Source organism: Parus major, chromosome 4 (genome assembly GCF_001522545.3).
Source record: "Parus major isolate Abel chromosome 4, Parus_major1.1, whole genome shotgun sequence".
NCBI lineage: Eukaryota > Metazoa > Chordata > Aves > Passeriformes > Paridae > Parus > Parus major.
The window spans coordinates 37,576,545-37,593,140 of record NC_031771.1 but is presented as its reverse complement, the minus strand read 5'-3'; the positions used below and the strand labels follow the sequence as shown (position 1 = coordinate 37,593,140).

The following is a 16,596-nucleotide window of genomic DNA, read 5'->3' as shown; positions in this document are numbered from 1 at the left end:
TTTAAATACTGTAAACTAGAAGAGTGTTGGGAATAGAGCCAGAAGCTTATGTGGAGATTTAGTGGGGACACCCCTCTGGACCCTTCCTTCATTCCTACTCCTACACATGTCCTACAGTAACTGCTATCCCTTTTTCCACATTCATTAAAGGTTCAGTGGCACCACCAGGATCTGCAGGTCAGACGGGCTTCAAATCTGCAATTTGCAGAGCTTCACACTAGACAGGTTTTATATTGCTAAGATTCATTATCCAACTTTATTAAAAATAAAAATCAGAAGAACAAGGATTAAATGCCTACTCTTTTTCTTAAAGCAATATTAAAGAAACAGCATAAATATTCTATGCAAATGCAGACAGACTTCCAAGTCTCAGCAAGAAGTAACTGTTCTTTCCTGAAAACCCTGGAGAAGCCACAACCACTACATTAATTTATAGTCAAATCCAAAACACTCCTGTGACTGTATGAACAAATGAAGAAAAGGTATAGCTACAACACTGCCTTGAGTTATTCTAGAGCAACAAGCATTGCCACCTGTAAAAGAGAAATATAAGGGTAATGTGAATTGTGCTAGGATCCTGCAGGAAGAAACCACCATAAAAAAGCCAAGAATCGTTACCAGAATTCTGTGCTACTACAACACTAGATCTAACATTCATGATGGGGTTACAATAATATATACTTTTAGAAAAATACTTTCAATAAAAAACTAACAGAAAAAGATTACAGACTACACCACAGCTAAGTACCTGTCAAAGTACTGTTCTAGAGAAGTAAATGCTAAATGCTTATTTACTTCTTATAGCCACAGCCTTTTTCCCCTGCCAAAAGCCAGTTCAGACCAAAAACATACAAACAACAAAAAACAATGACAATAAAAACATGAAAGAAAATTTAAAACCCTTACATTAAAGGTGGGTTTACAATTACTAATGAAATTACTAATAAATACTCTGAATATTCAGTTTTATAATTTCCAAGACATTAACATCTAAACTGAAAGAGAAGAAGGCCATTATTCACTTACTGTATTTTAGATTTCACTGTGTTTTAGTTATACAAATTAAGAGGATGAGGTTTTATGTTTAATATTAGTTTTACTGAAATTCCTCATGGCCACTAAATCTTTACTTAGACTATGGCATCAAAGGCTGACAAAATTATGTCTAAATGCCATCATTTCAATGACTAGTGAACTAGTGATAGTGGTTTAAAGATTTCAGTGCTCTTATAAAGTTTGTATTTGGAAAACCACTAGCATTTCTTGTTTTACTTCCACAATCAAATTCTATGAAACTACCAGGTTTAGCAGGCTAGATGCTATCACTGTGCATGGATAGATCAGCCCTGTGCAAAAGGAATCCCTGACAGTCTCCCAGTTCCCCAATCTCTGGGCCATTTTTATTAAAATTTTCCTCGCACTTGTGTCTTTACTGGTCTTTTGTGCAGAAAAAAAAATGAAAATATATAAACAACAGAGAAAAAAATGTGTTTAAAATATCTCAGAAATGTAGTAAAATAAAAAAACCAGACAAATTCATGTCCAAATAATTTTACACACACACCCTTTGCCATGAGTTCTTGGTTTCAAGTGTTTGAATACCAATAGCAGAGAGAACAAATTCAAATTGTTTTGCTGATATTGTGGACCTAAAAAAAATTTTTGAAAGCTGTTTTTTGAAAAAATTAAAAGAAAAAAAAAAACAAAACAAAAAAAACCCCAAAAACAGCTTTTCAAATAAAGAGCTGCAAGAGTTACTAACAATTCTTTTTCTAAATGTCAAAATACACATTTTAAGTTGGGAAATGAGACAGTTTTTTCCCAATCTTTCTCTAATGGGAAGTACAACTTTACATCCCTAACAGAGTTAGATCCTAAGGGATCAAAACGCAGACGGACAAGATCTAATCCATAGAAAGGATCTAATTAAACACCCAAAATATTTCCAAAAAGATCACCTCCAAGCAGGGTTGAAGGAAGAAAACCCACTCTGAAAGAAGAGATGGCCCTCTGGCAGGAAATATTTTAAGACCTAAGAAACAGGTGAATTTTCACAGTGGAACAATGTCACCAGTAGAGCTCTGCCAGGATTTGAGCTATGGCCTGTACTGTTTTACTTACTCATAAATGATGCAGTAAAACAGCTAAGTGATATGAAGACCATTCTTCTTGGCACTACTAAAACTGCAGAGACAAAGGCTGACCGTGAAAAAGACCACAGGACTTGGAGCAATAAAAATGGAAAATGAAATTCAGTTCCTGGGAGGCCAGCTACCCTCACAGCAGATCAATCTCCTGACAGCTGCAGCCTCAACCCAAGCAGTACACGCTGTACAAAGCAGCACGAGTGTGACTGGGCACAGCCTCTCAGGAGACATCTCACCACACTATGGTGTGGATGGAATGCAGACAAGCAACAGGTAACACTAAAAGGTATTTGTAGAAGTGGCTTATCTTCTCTTTTTGTAAGATAAATGAAGGTCAAACAAAAATCAAATCAATCTCTCAAGAGAAAGCACGAAAAGTACTGAAAAAACGTATTTCAGTGTTAGCTACTTAACTACTACCAGATGAAAAGGAGACTTGGGGTTGACAATAAAGGCCTTCTCCTTCTGCCATATTCAACAAAGAAAATTTCTTTGTAATCTTATACATACTCTGATTTTGAACACTTAGATTTCATAAAACACAACACACTGTGGCAGTCACAACTTTCCCCTACCTTATATCTACAGCTAAGACAAGTATCCTATAATTAAAAATGAAGCACCACTCTAAAGCACCAACCAGTTACACTACTTTGCTCTTAATGAAAAATAAAGACATTTAGAGTTGGGGCTGTAAACCAACATACACAAATGTTCCTTCTTGGTGATGTTTAGTGTGAGACACATTGTGAAAGGATGATTCTCAACAACTTTATTACATGGGCTGCAGCAAGACATGAAGCCATATAAAGACACAGGCAACTATTATCAGCCAGTGACCATCACAGGAGAGCCATCAAAACATCTAATTGTTATTGAAACAGGACTGATGGTTGAAACTGAAACATGGATGATTCCTTCAGTTCAAGCAAGGATATGACTGCTATCTATCCTTCCAACTACATTAAGAGACTATGATGGGAACATCAGGAAAAATGCTGTAAAGCAAGTGGCAGTTTGAAGTGACACAGAAACTCAGGTGAGCCACACTAAACTCAGAGAGAAAGGTCCACACAGACTGGCTATAACACCAGCAAAAACATGGCATGACTAACAACAGGCAGTTCTGGAGGGGTGCAAGGTAGTTAGCAGCTAACAGTAATCCCCAGGCAAACTTAATTACACAATGATGAAAAACAGCTGGAAAAATCAGAATTAACCAAAGGTCTGTCTCTTCACACTCAGCAATTTCCAATATCAGATGACATTACCAATGCATCTCCAAGGTAAATAAAAGTAAAATCTGTTTTTAAAAAAAAAAACCAAAACAAACAAACAAAAAAAACTAAACAACCACACAAAAAATCTCACACCCCAAAACTTCAAGAGGCACTAGGAGTCCAAACTGGCCCACAAGATTAAAACCTCATTACAAATGAATGTCTCCTAGCTCACATCAAGACAACTACAAATTTCAGAATTATCACGGGCAAAAAGTCCTGTCTATTTTCATAGAAGCTGATCATTTTGTACTAATAAAAAATGAACTACTGCTTTAGGGACTGCATTCAGTATTTCAAACTGATTGCATTCAGAATCTCAAGATGACTCAGTCACCTTTCAAACCCAAAACACTTTGTATGGTAGAGCAAAAAGTAGTCTCAAAACAGAGAAGTTGGCTTCATCACTTAGACTGGAAGAAATAAAACTAAATCTGACAAGTTTGCTCTCCAAAATTCAGAGTGAGATTGGAAGGTAAAAGCTACTCTGAAAAAAAATAAAATAGCAGAAAGGCACGAGCTGTCACAGCATAAGGTACTTAAATAAAAAATGAATCATTTAAGTAACTTTCAGCCTTACTGAGTAGGGATGGCCTCATGCATCCAAGTCCACAATGACATAGGTAGGTAATGTTCCAATTTTTTAATTTTCCTACATATCCTGCTAATAGCTATTCATAAAAATAACTTTAAAAACATAACACATACCAAATTGTCATAAGACAACCAACTCATTTAAAGCAATTATAATTTTCAAAGATACTCTTAATTTATGAAAAAGATAGGAAAAAGTGCTGCAAAGAAATCTTAAAGGAAAAGGTATTCAAAATTAGATAAAATATTTACAAAAGACTGATATACTGTATCAGCCAGAAATACAAATGTTGATTTTAGAGTCAGTTTTAAAAGCAAGAATTGCACTAAATGGGAAGACTGTATGCAACTGTCTACAGGATTTCTCAATGCAGGAAAACCCAGTCAAGAATATTTAAAGTGTTATCACTTTGCTTTGTGCATAAGTATTAAGGACTATATTTCAAAGTATTTCTGTAAAAAAATAGCCACTACAATGACAAGGTATCAGTTGAACAGCAAAAGCAACATCACATTACTTATTACAGTGGTTTTCTTGAGAAGAGTAAGACCTTGCCACTGTATTTTATACCATGGAAAAAACCTGGGTCATATTCTAAAGTCTTGGAATATTGTGCAGCTATGGTTTGCTAAAATGACAAGAGATATTCAGACTCCCATGCACCTAAGACTCACCTTCCTTCAGCGCTTTATCCATATTGTGAGAAATAACCACTCTCCTTGATTGGATTGAATCATGAGAGCTTCCAGACCAGTTAATCTGAAATTCAAACAGAATATACATGATCAGAGGCAGAAATAAACCATAAGTTACAGAAGGAATAAAACTGCAATTCAAGGCAATAGTGCTGTATCATTTGGTTTTAGACAAATATTGTCACGTCCTATGGTTAAAACAGAAGAGTTTGTCTATGTGGTTATTATACATTGTTCATTAAGCACATATTAACACTTGTGTATCATACATTGTACACCTTGGAAAATTATCTTAAGGTTTTTTGGTAGAAAGAAGCTGTATTCATTTGCAGGACAGTGAACTGAGAATAGGGCATGTAAGTAACAGAACAACTGGAACTCTTTGATTCAGTATTTTCACAGCAAATAAAACATTTTTATAGCCTACTGTGACAATGGACTTAATTTAGCCTTGTAAACTGCTTTTAAAATGAACGAGAAGCCTTCAGATCACTCAGTAATTTTGGTTCACATTCTTTTGGCCTTCTTCCTTCAAAGATACTTCTGGCCCTCTGCATTTTAAGCTGCTGTCCTATACAAATATTTGTCTTTATTGGAGTATTCACTCCCACAGTGTCCAAACAGGTGGGCGGATGGAGAAACATTTTTCAGGGTATAGACAAAGAGCAGTGACTCATGATGTATTTATATAGAAAGGAGTATAATTCAAAACAGAAATAGAAACTTTTCCCACTGTCAGTCAGCTTGGAGCTCACTCTTTGCAAGGAGAAAGCACTTCAGAAACATCCCCGTCTCTCCAACATTCATCACACAGAGAAAGCAGTATAAACATAAAGTAAAAACACTGTTTAATGCTCTTAAAGGTAATATACCATTATTTCAGCCAATTTGCAGGCCAATACTCTGTATTTTGGTTAATTGCTTTCATCTACTTCAGATACATGCATTTAGAGTCTAACAAAGTTCATCCAATTGGACCTAAATAAAGGAGCCTATGCACTACTTTTAACAGCAAAATAAACCTTTTCAGGCACACAGCAAAGTGACAGGTACTTTCCATGCTTGAGTGCCCCCCTACCCATAGCTTATTTGTTCCACCTTTTGGATGAATGTAGACTTCTCCCAGTCACTATTCTGAGACCATGATTGTGGTCTTTCAGCTGATTTCTTCCCTCCTTCACAACACTACAAATGGCAGGAGCAGCAAGACCTCAGCACATCTGCCTCCATTTGCAGTCCCCCATCACTATCAAGACAATAGTTAATGATGAGTAAGAATAGAGTATTTAGTGAACCACTACAGATTTCCAAGTCCTTTTCTGACCTGAACACAGGTAAAAGCTTCAGCCACACCCAGGTAAACAGCAGGAGAAAGTATTTTTTCTCTTTATAAGAACAACTAACACTATTTGTGAGGCTCCAATACATCATATCTAGCTGCTAATGTTATCACACTTCCTCAACACAAAGCTATGTAAATGCCAGTCACACCATTACTTCAGGATCTTTCTGCTTTATTTGCAGCAGGAAACGGCATGATTTCAAAAATTAAAAAGAGAGGACTCATTAAACACCCCAAGTACCTTAGGGGAAGGGATTCAGAAAACCCAATTAAACTCACTCAGGGAGTTCCTAAAGATGAGCCCACAATCCTGACTCAAGCTCCATACTCAACACACTCCTCCTTCAATAACACTCATGGCAGCTTGGGTATCTCACAAGGCTAATCCTGCTGAACTGAGTCCTACCTTCATGGAGGCCAGTGACCTCAAGTAACTTAGGCATCAGAAGTTGCATCACAAACATCGCAGGAAGCGTTTTTTATGGCCTCAAGCATCAGTAAGAGCTCCAATGCAGTGCTCACCAAATTGCACCTTTCAAAACTAGTTTAAACACAAGCTAAACATAAACAAAATTTAAAAAAAAAAAAAGAAAGCAACCTTCAGAGGGGATTATAGTTGCAAGAAGGTAAATGGCTTCAGTGAATTTCCACATCACCATATTATGATCCAATCTGTGCAATACCAAAGAGCAAGAACTGATCATTTTATGCTTCAAACTTGAACCCTCATTTTAGGAACAAGGCTGACTACTACTGACTCAGCAAAATGCTGCCTCTTGAACACCAGACATCAACTTCAGCTTGCAAGAACACATTCCAATGAAAGAATCCTCTACAGCTGGTATATTTGACTTCTAAAAGGCACCATCTATTCATGTAAAAAAATGGTTGTTCAAGATGTGATAAAAAATAATGTAAAAGGTAAAAATGAATACCACCACTAGCAATAATGATGCTGCTGCATGAAAGTAATTACTGAAGGGCAAAGATGCACAGTGTATTGGACTTTCTGAGTAGTTTTCCATACACATGGAAATATAGATATTGCATACAACTATGAACTGTGGAAAAGCAAAGAGCAAAAGAAACCACCTTGGTTTAAAATAAGGTTTCAACTTCATTAAAAAAACAAATTTTCAAGAACAGATGAGAATCTAACATTTGAATAAACATTCATATGTATAGGAGTGATCATAAAATTATCTGGGTTGGAAAACACCTCTAAGAGTTCAAGCATTAACCTATGAGACTGGGTGGGTTAGTTCAGGTTTAAGAGAAAAACACTTCAGGGAGACCTTACTGCTGTCTCAAACTACTGAATGACAGGATACAGAGAAAAGGGAGCCAGACTCTTCTTGCAGATGCACAGGACATTAGGAAACATTGCAACACAGGAAATTCCCATCACAAGGCAAAACTATTTTAATCATGAGGCTTCTCAAGTATCAGAATAGGGGTGCTGACAGGCTGTGGAGTGTCCATCTCTCAATCTTCCTCACTCTGAGCAAGAAGGTGAACTAGATGCCCTACAGATAGCCCTTCCAACCTGAACTATTCATGATCCTTGATGACTCTTCAGAGAGCTGTTAATTTCATGACCGATAACATATCAGACCTAAAGGTGTCTTGTCTAAAACAGCTATCAAACTCACTTTTTCTTCCCATTTTATGAATTATGTTTCTTGCATTTAACAGAACAAAGATTTAAGTCTTGTTAGTTTAGATTTGCTTTCAAAAAGTACTGTTTCTGTGACAATAATAATAACAATGAATTAATTAAATAAGCAGGCACCCCCAAATTAGAAGACATATGGAAACAAACACCTTAGAAACAACAGTAACAACCTGGTAACACAGATAACCAACATCTGTGACAACAGAAGGATTTCAGAAAACTCACAGTCCAAGCTCAGCTCTAACAGCTGAGAGAATAAAAAATACAGCATATTTCATTGGAAGACTTTCTTCCCACCCCTGACTCAAGTCAAATGGAGGGCATATGTAGAAAACAGGTTCAGCAAGAAAGTCTAGTTTTGAATGTTTTCACATTTTTCTTCATGTTATTCATCTAAGGAAAAATGGTGCTAGATTTCATAATATTTGGCAAATATTTTTTCAAATAGTTGGCATAACCCTGACTGAGCCAAATACATTTGTAAATTGATTTGACACTGTTGAAGTTCTAGTTTAGATGCTCTTCTATGCTGATTGAAACCTGGCACGTTCCTCTAAGTCCTGACTCGCACTATCACAGGCCTCAATAATTTTTTTTTTTTTTTTAAATTGGTGTCAAGACAGTTGGGTTCCAGTCTGTAGATTTTATTGGCAGATAATGACAGAAACCAGACTGAAACATAAATAAAAGTTAAAAGGACTTGAAGGGGTAGGGGTGGAGCACATTTTGAAAGTATATGCTGAGAACGTGGTTGCTAACAAAGAGGGAGGCCTGTTTCCTGGAACAGTTCAAGTTTTCCTCAGTTTTGACTTTGCCTACAGGCTCAAAAAAAGGATGTGTGCATTTCCTGCAGACTTTTGAACAACACTCATTGTTTGATACTTTTGAAAACTATTTAAGATGAAGAAAACAACAGTCTAAATGGGCCAAGAAAAGAAAAGCCTGACATTGAATATGAAATTTTGTCTTAAGCTCAGTCTCCAACAGATACAAAAATTAAGTAAATGTCATTTATTGATTTAAACTACAAAAGTAATTTTAAATTAGCTCTGAAGACAAAAATAAATGTTAAGGATTTATGAAAGTATTTCAACAACAACACTCAAATGGCAAAGCGCAGAGAACATGGGCATACCTTCCACTACCAAGAAATTAATTTGCAACCCTTGGCATCAAATGTAATTTTTAAAACACAGCAACAGAAAGCCTGGCACCTGCTACAGGCATACCACATGCAGCTTTACTCTGCCATGGAATTAAGGCCAGAAGCAGAGAAAAATTTACAATTACTCCTATTACATTAACTCAATTACAGCAAAACTAGAACAGAGATCATGACAGATGCCACAATATAAATGGGCATTGTGGAATAGAGATGTTTAATCACTGATCTGAAAGGCTAAGACTGTGTCTAATTCAGCATACACATATCAACCAGTTACTCATAGTTACCAATTCCTCCCTACTAACTTTCCTCTTATCTTTGTAAGACATACATTAACATCAGCCTGGACCTTGATAATAAAGAGTCACAGCCTCAAACAATACTTCACTGAACTCTCCATAAATTCATATTTAACATATGTGGATAGATATGTTCTTATTCACATATTACTTCTTATAGATGTTCATATCCAAGCATTACTTCAACTAATGATGCAAAAATAAATTTCTGTTCACAGGAGTTAATATTTTTTAATTTATATTTAGTCCTATTTAAGATTACATGGCAAGTATGTGTGTGTCACATTCAGCATTAGGGATACCATAATTACCAATTTAAAAGTCAACATACTTAAAGCATGTTAATCCTATTATCTTAAGCATCATTATATCAATTATTGTATTATATCATCTCATTATTTCTACTAATATAGTAGCTCTTGGAACATGTAAACTGTGTTTATCAGATGGGAATCTTCCATCTCAACTGTACCATGTTTAAAACCAGTAAAACTGTAACAGTATAAAAACTTTATAATCAGGGCAAAACTTTCTTCACTTGAGATTTCATAGAATACCAGACAGATAAGAATAAGAATATGAAAATGAAGCATTTCTCAGGTATTACTTTCATTCTCATCAGTACAACCAAGAAATAATAGGTAAGTTAGCATTCAAATTGCTGCTCAGCGAGAAATACAGGATTATCCTGTGCTGGAATTTTTAATATTGCCATCAAAATGAAGTCTTAAATTAATTCTCAAGGTACAGGCATAGCCCCAGTTTGCTGAACATTTCCACATTCTCCTCCTCTGTGAAGAAAAGACAAGAAGAAACCATGGTCTATACTTCAAGGCCAAAAGAGCCATATGGCATGAAAACTAAACTGCTGGCAAGCCAGAAAAACCAGCACAAAGTCATGCTTGAGCTGCAGTGTCAGCTTAGCAACCAAAGACAAACTCCTGTGAGGTCTATTGCTATACCTTCCCTGCACATGACTTTTCATCATACACACTTTTTTAAAAAATTATTATTATTATTAAAAGTGCCAAATGAATTATCACCATTCATTTTATTACCATTAACATGTTCTGTTTCACTGTGCATATTTAATACAGAAAAAAGTGGTATCGAATGGCTGGTCACAAAAAATCTCCCATAGTCACAACACAAATCTGTTCTCCTCATGACTGCATAATTTCTTTATCTTTTTAACCACTTGAAGTAACAGCTTGGGAAAAGATACAGTATTCTATGTAACTGGCTCTTTCCTTGGGTAAATTCTGCTGCACTCCTTTGGAGAGAGCAAGAAACCAACACTTGGCAACACAAGAGAACTTTGTGATTTTATTTTCAGAATGTTTCTGATATATGTCTATACTATTTTCAGTGTCAAAGTGTACCTTGAATGCAGGATGTCTTCACTCTTGACCTTATTACAGAGGTTTTATAGCCACCCTTAGAATTTCCCTGCAAGAGATTTGGACAGTAAGATCTTTTTGAGCTCACCACCCATCCTTACTGACTTTGCAGAGCTTGATTATCTGGAGATATGAACTAGCTCCCTAGTTATGGTTTCAATCATAAAACACTGTTCATGTGAGAAGCAGTCCCTACAAAGGTAAAACCAGCCCAATTCACAGCAAATATGAGATGTCAATCTAACACAAAGTTGAGAAAACTAAATGTCAAGCACAATAAAATGCAGAGCTGACAACAACACAGGATCCACTGAAAGAAATCAGAAAGGACTGCATAACAAGACAAGAAACATCCAAATATTCATGATGATAAAAAATGTGTGGAAAACTAAGTCTGCTCACTGCTATGGGACAAAGAATTGAGAGAGAGTCTGAAAAACATTTCATTTCCTGAGGTCAGTCTCCTGTAATAATAAAGTTATCATTTCAAAGTTACACCTGCAGGTAATCAACATATGCAGTCCTAACAAAGGTTCAATCCTGAAAAAGCTTATAAATCCCAAATTATAACAGATGTTCCACAGATCCCTAAAAATAAACTGTACCAGAAATATCCAAACCATAGGCCCCTGCTGAACTATAACAGAACACTTGCAATTCATGTAACATTCCCTTAACATTTTGAAATACTCATAAAATAGGTAGAAATTGTTAAAATATATTTTCATTATTTTAATTTCAGGACTTTCCTAATAGTAAGCTCAACCAGATCATCAAAGGTTCATTGTTGACCTGCCTATAAATGAGACAGAACCAAGAACAAACATATGAGACTCTGAGTTCTGTTAAAAATGCACTAAACATATCTTCTCCTTTCAATCCAGAAACTACCCATCAATTAAAAGACAGGCAGTAGATCAGGATATCTGCTTGCAAGCCTGAGACAGTCTAAAGTGTGACAAAAGTGCCATGACCAGCTATTGCTTTTACAAAAATCCTTCAATATCAGAGCTCTAAATATCCCCTGTGCAGCCAGAGAATGGGACAGACCATAGAACATGCTTGGCTTTAGGTTTAGATAAACCCATAAATACTTTCCAAGTCTTACTAAGGCATAAAGATCAAAATTGGAAGGAGTTAGGAAGCTTCTCCTCTCTTTCACTGTTCGTCCAAACTATTTATTACCTCAAGAACTCTTTTGCATCCCACTTGAAATTTATGCCCACGGATGGCAAACCTTCCACTTCCCACAGCTGCCAGGGCTCCTGCAGCTTCATCTCATGGCAAAAGTTCAACAGTGAAGGAAAAAAACCTCTGTGTCTTTTCTCTCTGCTTTCCTTATGTTCTTCACAAAGGGCAGAGCACTCAGCTTGGATACTATGACAGATACTCAACCTCAGTTAAGCTGTCATTCCACTTGAAACATTGGGACCATTTCCATTTCACTATGCATCCTCCTACGGCTTGACAAACAGCACAACCATGCTCCAGGATCCAGATATTTCAATGATAGCCAGATCCAATGAAAAAAAGGCTTTACCCATTCCCCCTCCACTAAAGGCAAATTCACAAAAATCCATGTTCAAGGATGGAACACACCTTTAGAAACATAAAACATGATCACACGTAGTGTGATCTGGCTTCAGGGCCAGGACGCAAGAGTAAACTAATACTAAAAATTGAGAGCTATTAAACTGTAGTAAACAATAGTGACCAAATATGCCAGGAGATTAAAGAAATACTAAAAGTAACTGACAACTGTTGATTGTACAAAACTAAAGATAGGGCATTAGAATACATGTACGCTTTTCACTGGGAAAAAAAAAAAGCACATTTATTATCCTGTTAGTGCTGCAGACAGACAAGGTAGATCCTTCTCTATACAGAGTATCACTCACTTAATCTGAATTTAAAATGCAGCACTTAAATCTAATAAACTAATCATTGTGTTTTGCATTATTTAAACGAAGTTGATAACCCAGCTTTTGCTTTGAATCAGAGTCAAAACACTGTGCTGAAAAGAAAAAAGAAAATCCTGTCTCTGCCAGTTTTTTTGGCAGAGAAACAAATCACACAAATGTGGGAAAAAGTGTTTTCCTTCCCCTTCCCACTAACTTGGTTAACATGGTTCTTCACATGAGTGAATGCCATCTCCCTCTACAGCCACACAAGGTAAAAGGAGTTTTGGAAGCAAACTCGAATTTTAAAGGGTTACACGTGTTTTAACCCAGGGCTATGTTTGCCATGAGCAAATCCACTGGTACTTGAGAAGTAAAAATCCCCTTTAAAACAGACAGTCTCACTAAAGTACAATTGGGTCATCATGCCTTTTTGCTGCCTTGCATTTTGCTGTTCTCCTCCAACACAAATAATCTTGTCCTAAAACAGCTCCTGTAAAGTGCTGAAAAATACCTGACAATAATATAATACACAATTTCAAGGACTCATTCAATTACTATTATTTCAGTATCAATAGGAATTATTTACCAATATTATCAGTATCTGCAATTACTCAAAGTATTAAGTAAGACATTATTATGAGTTGCCCATACACCTCTCTTCCAATGAAACACAGGTCTTTATGTGGAAGCCAGGAGACTGCCCAGACAGTTTTTGTGAACAGAGCTGTCACCTACAGAAAAACTACATTGAAAGCACAATTTCTCATGGGGATATAAATCACACAGCTTGCTTTGCAATTCTCAGCAGATTTCAAATGTTCTTGCTGAGATACCTGACTTCAGGAGGAAGTCTTTACCTTTCAAGTCCCAAAGGAGTTATACAAATAATGGACAAAGCACAGCTTTACATTCAAGAAGGTGGCTACTCTAGTTGCAAGCTCAAGCAAAATGAAAAATAGATATGTACCTTGCTCTTCTGAAATCCAAACCTACAACACTGCACTTCTTCACTCATATTCCTCACTTGCATGAACATGAAAATCAACAGCACTGAGCCCTCACATGCTAAGTGGCTGTTGAATGGAGAACATACAAAAACCTCCCTCTATTCAGCACAGCACAAGGGACTCCATCCAACTTCCCTTTGAAGTTGGTCAAGAGTACTCCCACTAACCTTCCAAGAGCTAAGTCTGACTACCACTAGAGTAAATATTTATTCCTGAATACTTACTCTTTCCTCATTTGTTAATCCCAATGTGAAAAATCACACAAAGAATGAAAAGTGAATTGTCTAAATGTTGCACATAAAACACATGAAGACTGAGATGCAAGTCATAATAAGGTTTTTACCTCATATTTTTTTCCTAATTACTAGGCCAACAGGTAATAATTCATCATTCTTGAGGGAGAGAAAAAACAAGGCCGAAAAAATTATATCTTTGCTGTCATGCTACTACTGGCTCACAGAAAAGACAAAAGGATTGTAAGGTTCTATGAAAAATATGAGAGTAACAACTGAATGATAGAAAAGCAGTGTAAATGCAAAAGGATGTAAAAGACAAAAAAGCAGGAAGCTTTAGTGAATGGCCTACACTTCTATATGCTGCCTATCTAGACAATATTTTCTTCACCTACATGTTGCTGAAGCCCCGATTAGAAAGTCTGCTACACATATACAAAATCATGTTCAGAAAAACTCTTCAAGAAGCTTTGCAGTCCTGAAGCCACTTTGTACCAGAAAGAAATCAAGGAAACTATCAATTGAAGGTATAAGAAACCAAATTATGATGCCTGGAATTACATCTAAATAGAAAGGATAAAATACCACACTCCTTGTTTGGACATCCCTTTCATGTAAGCAAAACTTTTGGGAGCAAAGAATGAGAAAAAAAATTCAATGGAGTCAGGGAGAGAGTAACAAAACAATCCTGGGAAGATTTTTAGCAGGTCCTGCTGCCTTACCAGTGAATTTTAAATACCAAATTTCAATTTCCTTCTGAAACAACAAACACATCTCATAGAGCTACAATAAATGCAAACACTATAAATTAGACCACACAACAGCAGATGTGCACTATTTACATATACAAATCCGATGGGTGGACACAACAGAAGAACATCTTCAAGAGAAATGCACAGTAACACACCACAAAAAGAAAGTGCAGATGGCACAGTAACAGAAGTGACTATTTGTGTCTGGACAGTTCTAGTTTCACTGCTTTCAGTAGGCTTATATTTTTCACAAAGGAGGAGAGCAATATTTTATTTTTTTTTCAAATCTTGGCTTCCCAAATTAAATTGATTTTCATGGTTCAGCTGTCTCACAAATTTAAAAGCTGCTCTTCATTGTGGCAGCAGGGAGGTTTTTATTGCTAAGTTTATATGTAGATTTTTTTGGTACTATGTAAAAGTATGTTAACTCAACCAGATATTCAGACAAGTGTTCAAGTACATAAATGCCACTGGACCAATGGCATTAACACTGAAACACTTACTCTTGTAAATCTGAAAGCAACAGGAATAGCTGTTTTGATGATCAATTGATCCATTTGCATATTTTTTCTGTTTGATGTAACATAGTTACATAGTATGGCTAAAAACAAAAGCATGTAGTCCTTTACTAGAAGGTGCTTATGCACCTAACACACACTTGTTACCTAGCACTCCTATGACAAAAACCACCTGAACAATCCCTGGCTGTACCCACCTTTTTGCTTATTATTGTGTGTAACACTGTGTTACATCTTACTTCTCACCTTAATGCTCACACACATTATTTATTCTTCACTTCCTTCAAAAAGCTGAGTACCATGTTGAGTGTACAAAGCAAAGAGTGTTTAAAAAGATTCTACCAATAAGACAAAATGAGTATCACACAGAGCCACACATAGATCCCGAATGCACCTTTGCAAGTTGTTTTATTCACTGAATTCAACAACCCCTGGCCAAATGATCCTTATTGGCAACAAAACTCTGCCAGCTTCCATTAAATGCAGACCAGGAAAAGCATAGTGCTCCCAAACACAGGCTCCTTCTCTCCCTAGGTCAAAGAATGAAGGAATAACCCATTATAACAGGTTGTTAGCAACTTGATTGAAAAGCCAGAAAGACAACTGTATCAGCAAGTGATTTGCAATAGGTTCTCTGCCCTGCCAGCACCCTCTGTGTTCTGCAAACTCAGCTGCATCGACTGCAGCCCCAGAAACACGTGACAGCATTACTTACTTACTGCTCCCAAGAAGTGTACGGGTAATAAATGTAACAAACTGGGTTACCAGAACAGCTAGGCTGCACACCCAGGCCACACAAATTCCCTTTTCCTTTTTAGAGGGCTCTCAGGTATCTTGACAGTACTGAAGGGAAATAGAACATACACAGCACAGTCTATTCGTGTGCTAACACACCTACAGCTCACCGTGAGGGGCCAAGGGTGCCTGACTGGAGTCACCAGCTGTAACGTTAAACACCACATCCCTGTACCTATGGCAAAGCAGGGGTGCGGGCAGATTCTCAGTTTTCAGCAGTAGTTTTTCAGGCTCATCTAGGAACAGCTCCCAAGGACTGGATGATGGGGAACAGGGGATGTGAATGGGAGGAAAGTTTCCAAATGCCTCGTGCTATCAGTCCCGTTCAGAAGAACTCGAAAAATACTAAGCTGTGAGCTAAAAAGAGCTCGTGAACTAGTACATTTTAGAATAGGTACAGAAAATGAAGTTGTTTCCCTTTTGCACAGAGCTCTGCAAAGGCTTGAGTACAAAATGGCATTAGGATAACACTATCTGAAGCTGTCCAACTTCAGAGAACTTTAGAGAATTAAAGCAACATTAAACTGCCTCTTCGACCAGGTCTCTGTCTTTTACCAGTGACATTTCAATGGAAGGAGCAGAAAAGGATTCGAGACACAGCCACTGTGGAGCGAACACAGCGAACTACTATGCGAGCATTCCCGCAATCCGGAGGTCACCCTCGGAGCAAAGCGTTGATTTTTCCGGTGCTCCTGCTACCCTCCATCACAACTTTTGCCATTTAAAGCCCCGGTCGAGCAGCAGAGTGCGGGCAGGCTCCTGCGGCCGCGGTAGGACAGCAGGACACGAGGT

At 37.1% G+C, this 16,596-nt stretch overlaps 1 protein-coding gene across 1 annotated transcript in view; it reads right to left on the bottom strand.

The window, feature by feature from the left end:
• SNX25 (sorting nexin 25) overlaps nt 1-4,776 on the bottom strand; it is a 71,245-nt gene extending 66,469 nt beyond the window's left edge. Inside the window, exon 1 of the mRNA XM_015624415.3 lies at nt 4,697-4,776. Within this exon, the coding sequence (XP_015479901.1) occupies nt 4,697-4,718 (22 nt within the window). The 5' untranslated portion in view covers nt 4,719-4,776. The remainder of the gene's footprint in view (nt 1-4,696) is intronic.
• Between the last annotated feature and the right edge of the window lie 11,820 nt (nt 4,777-16,596).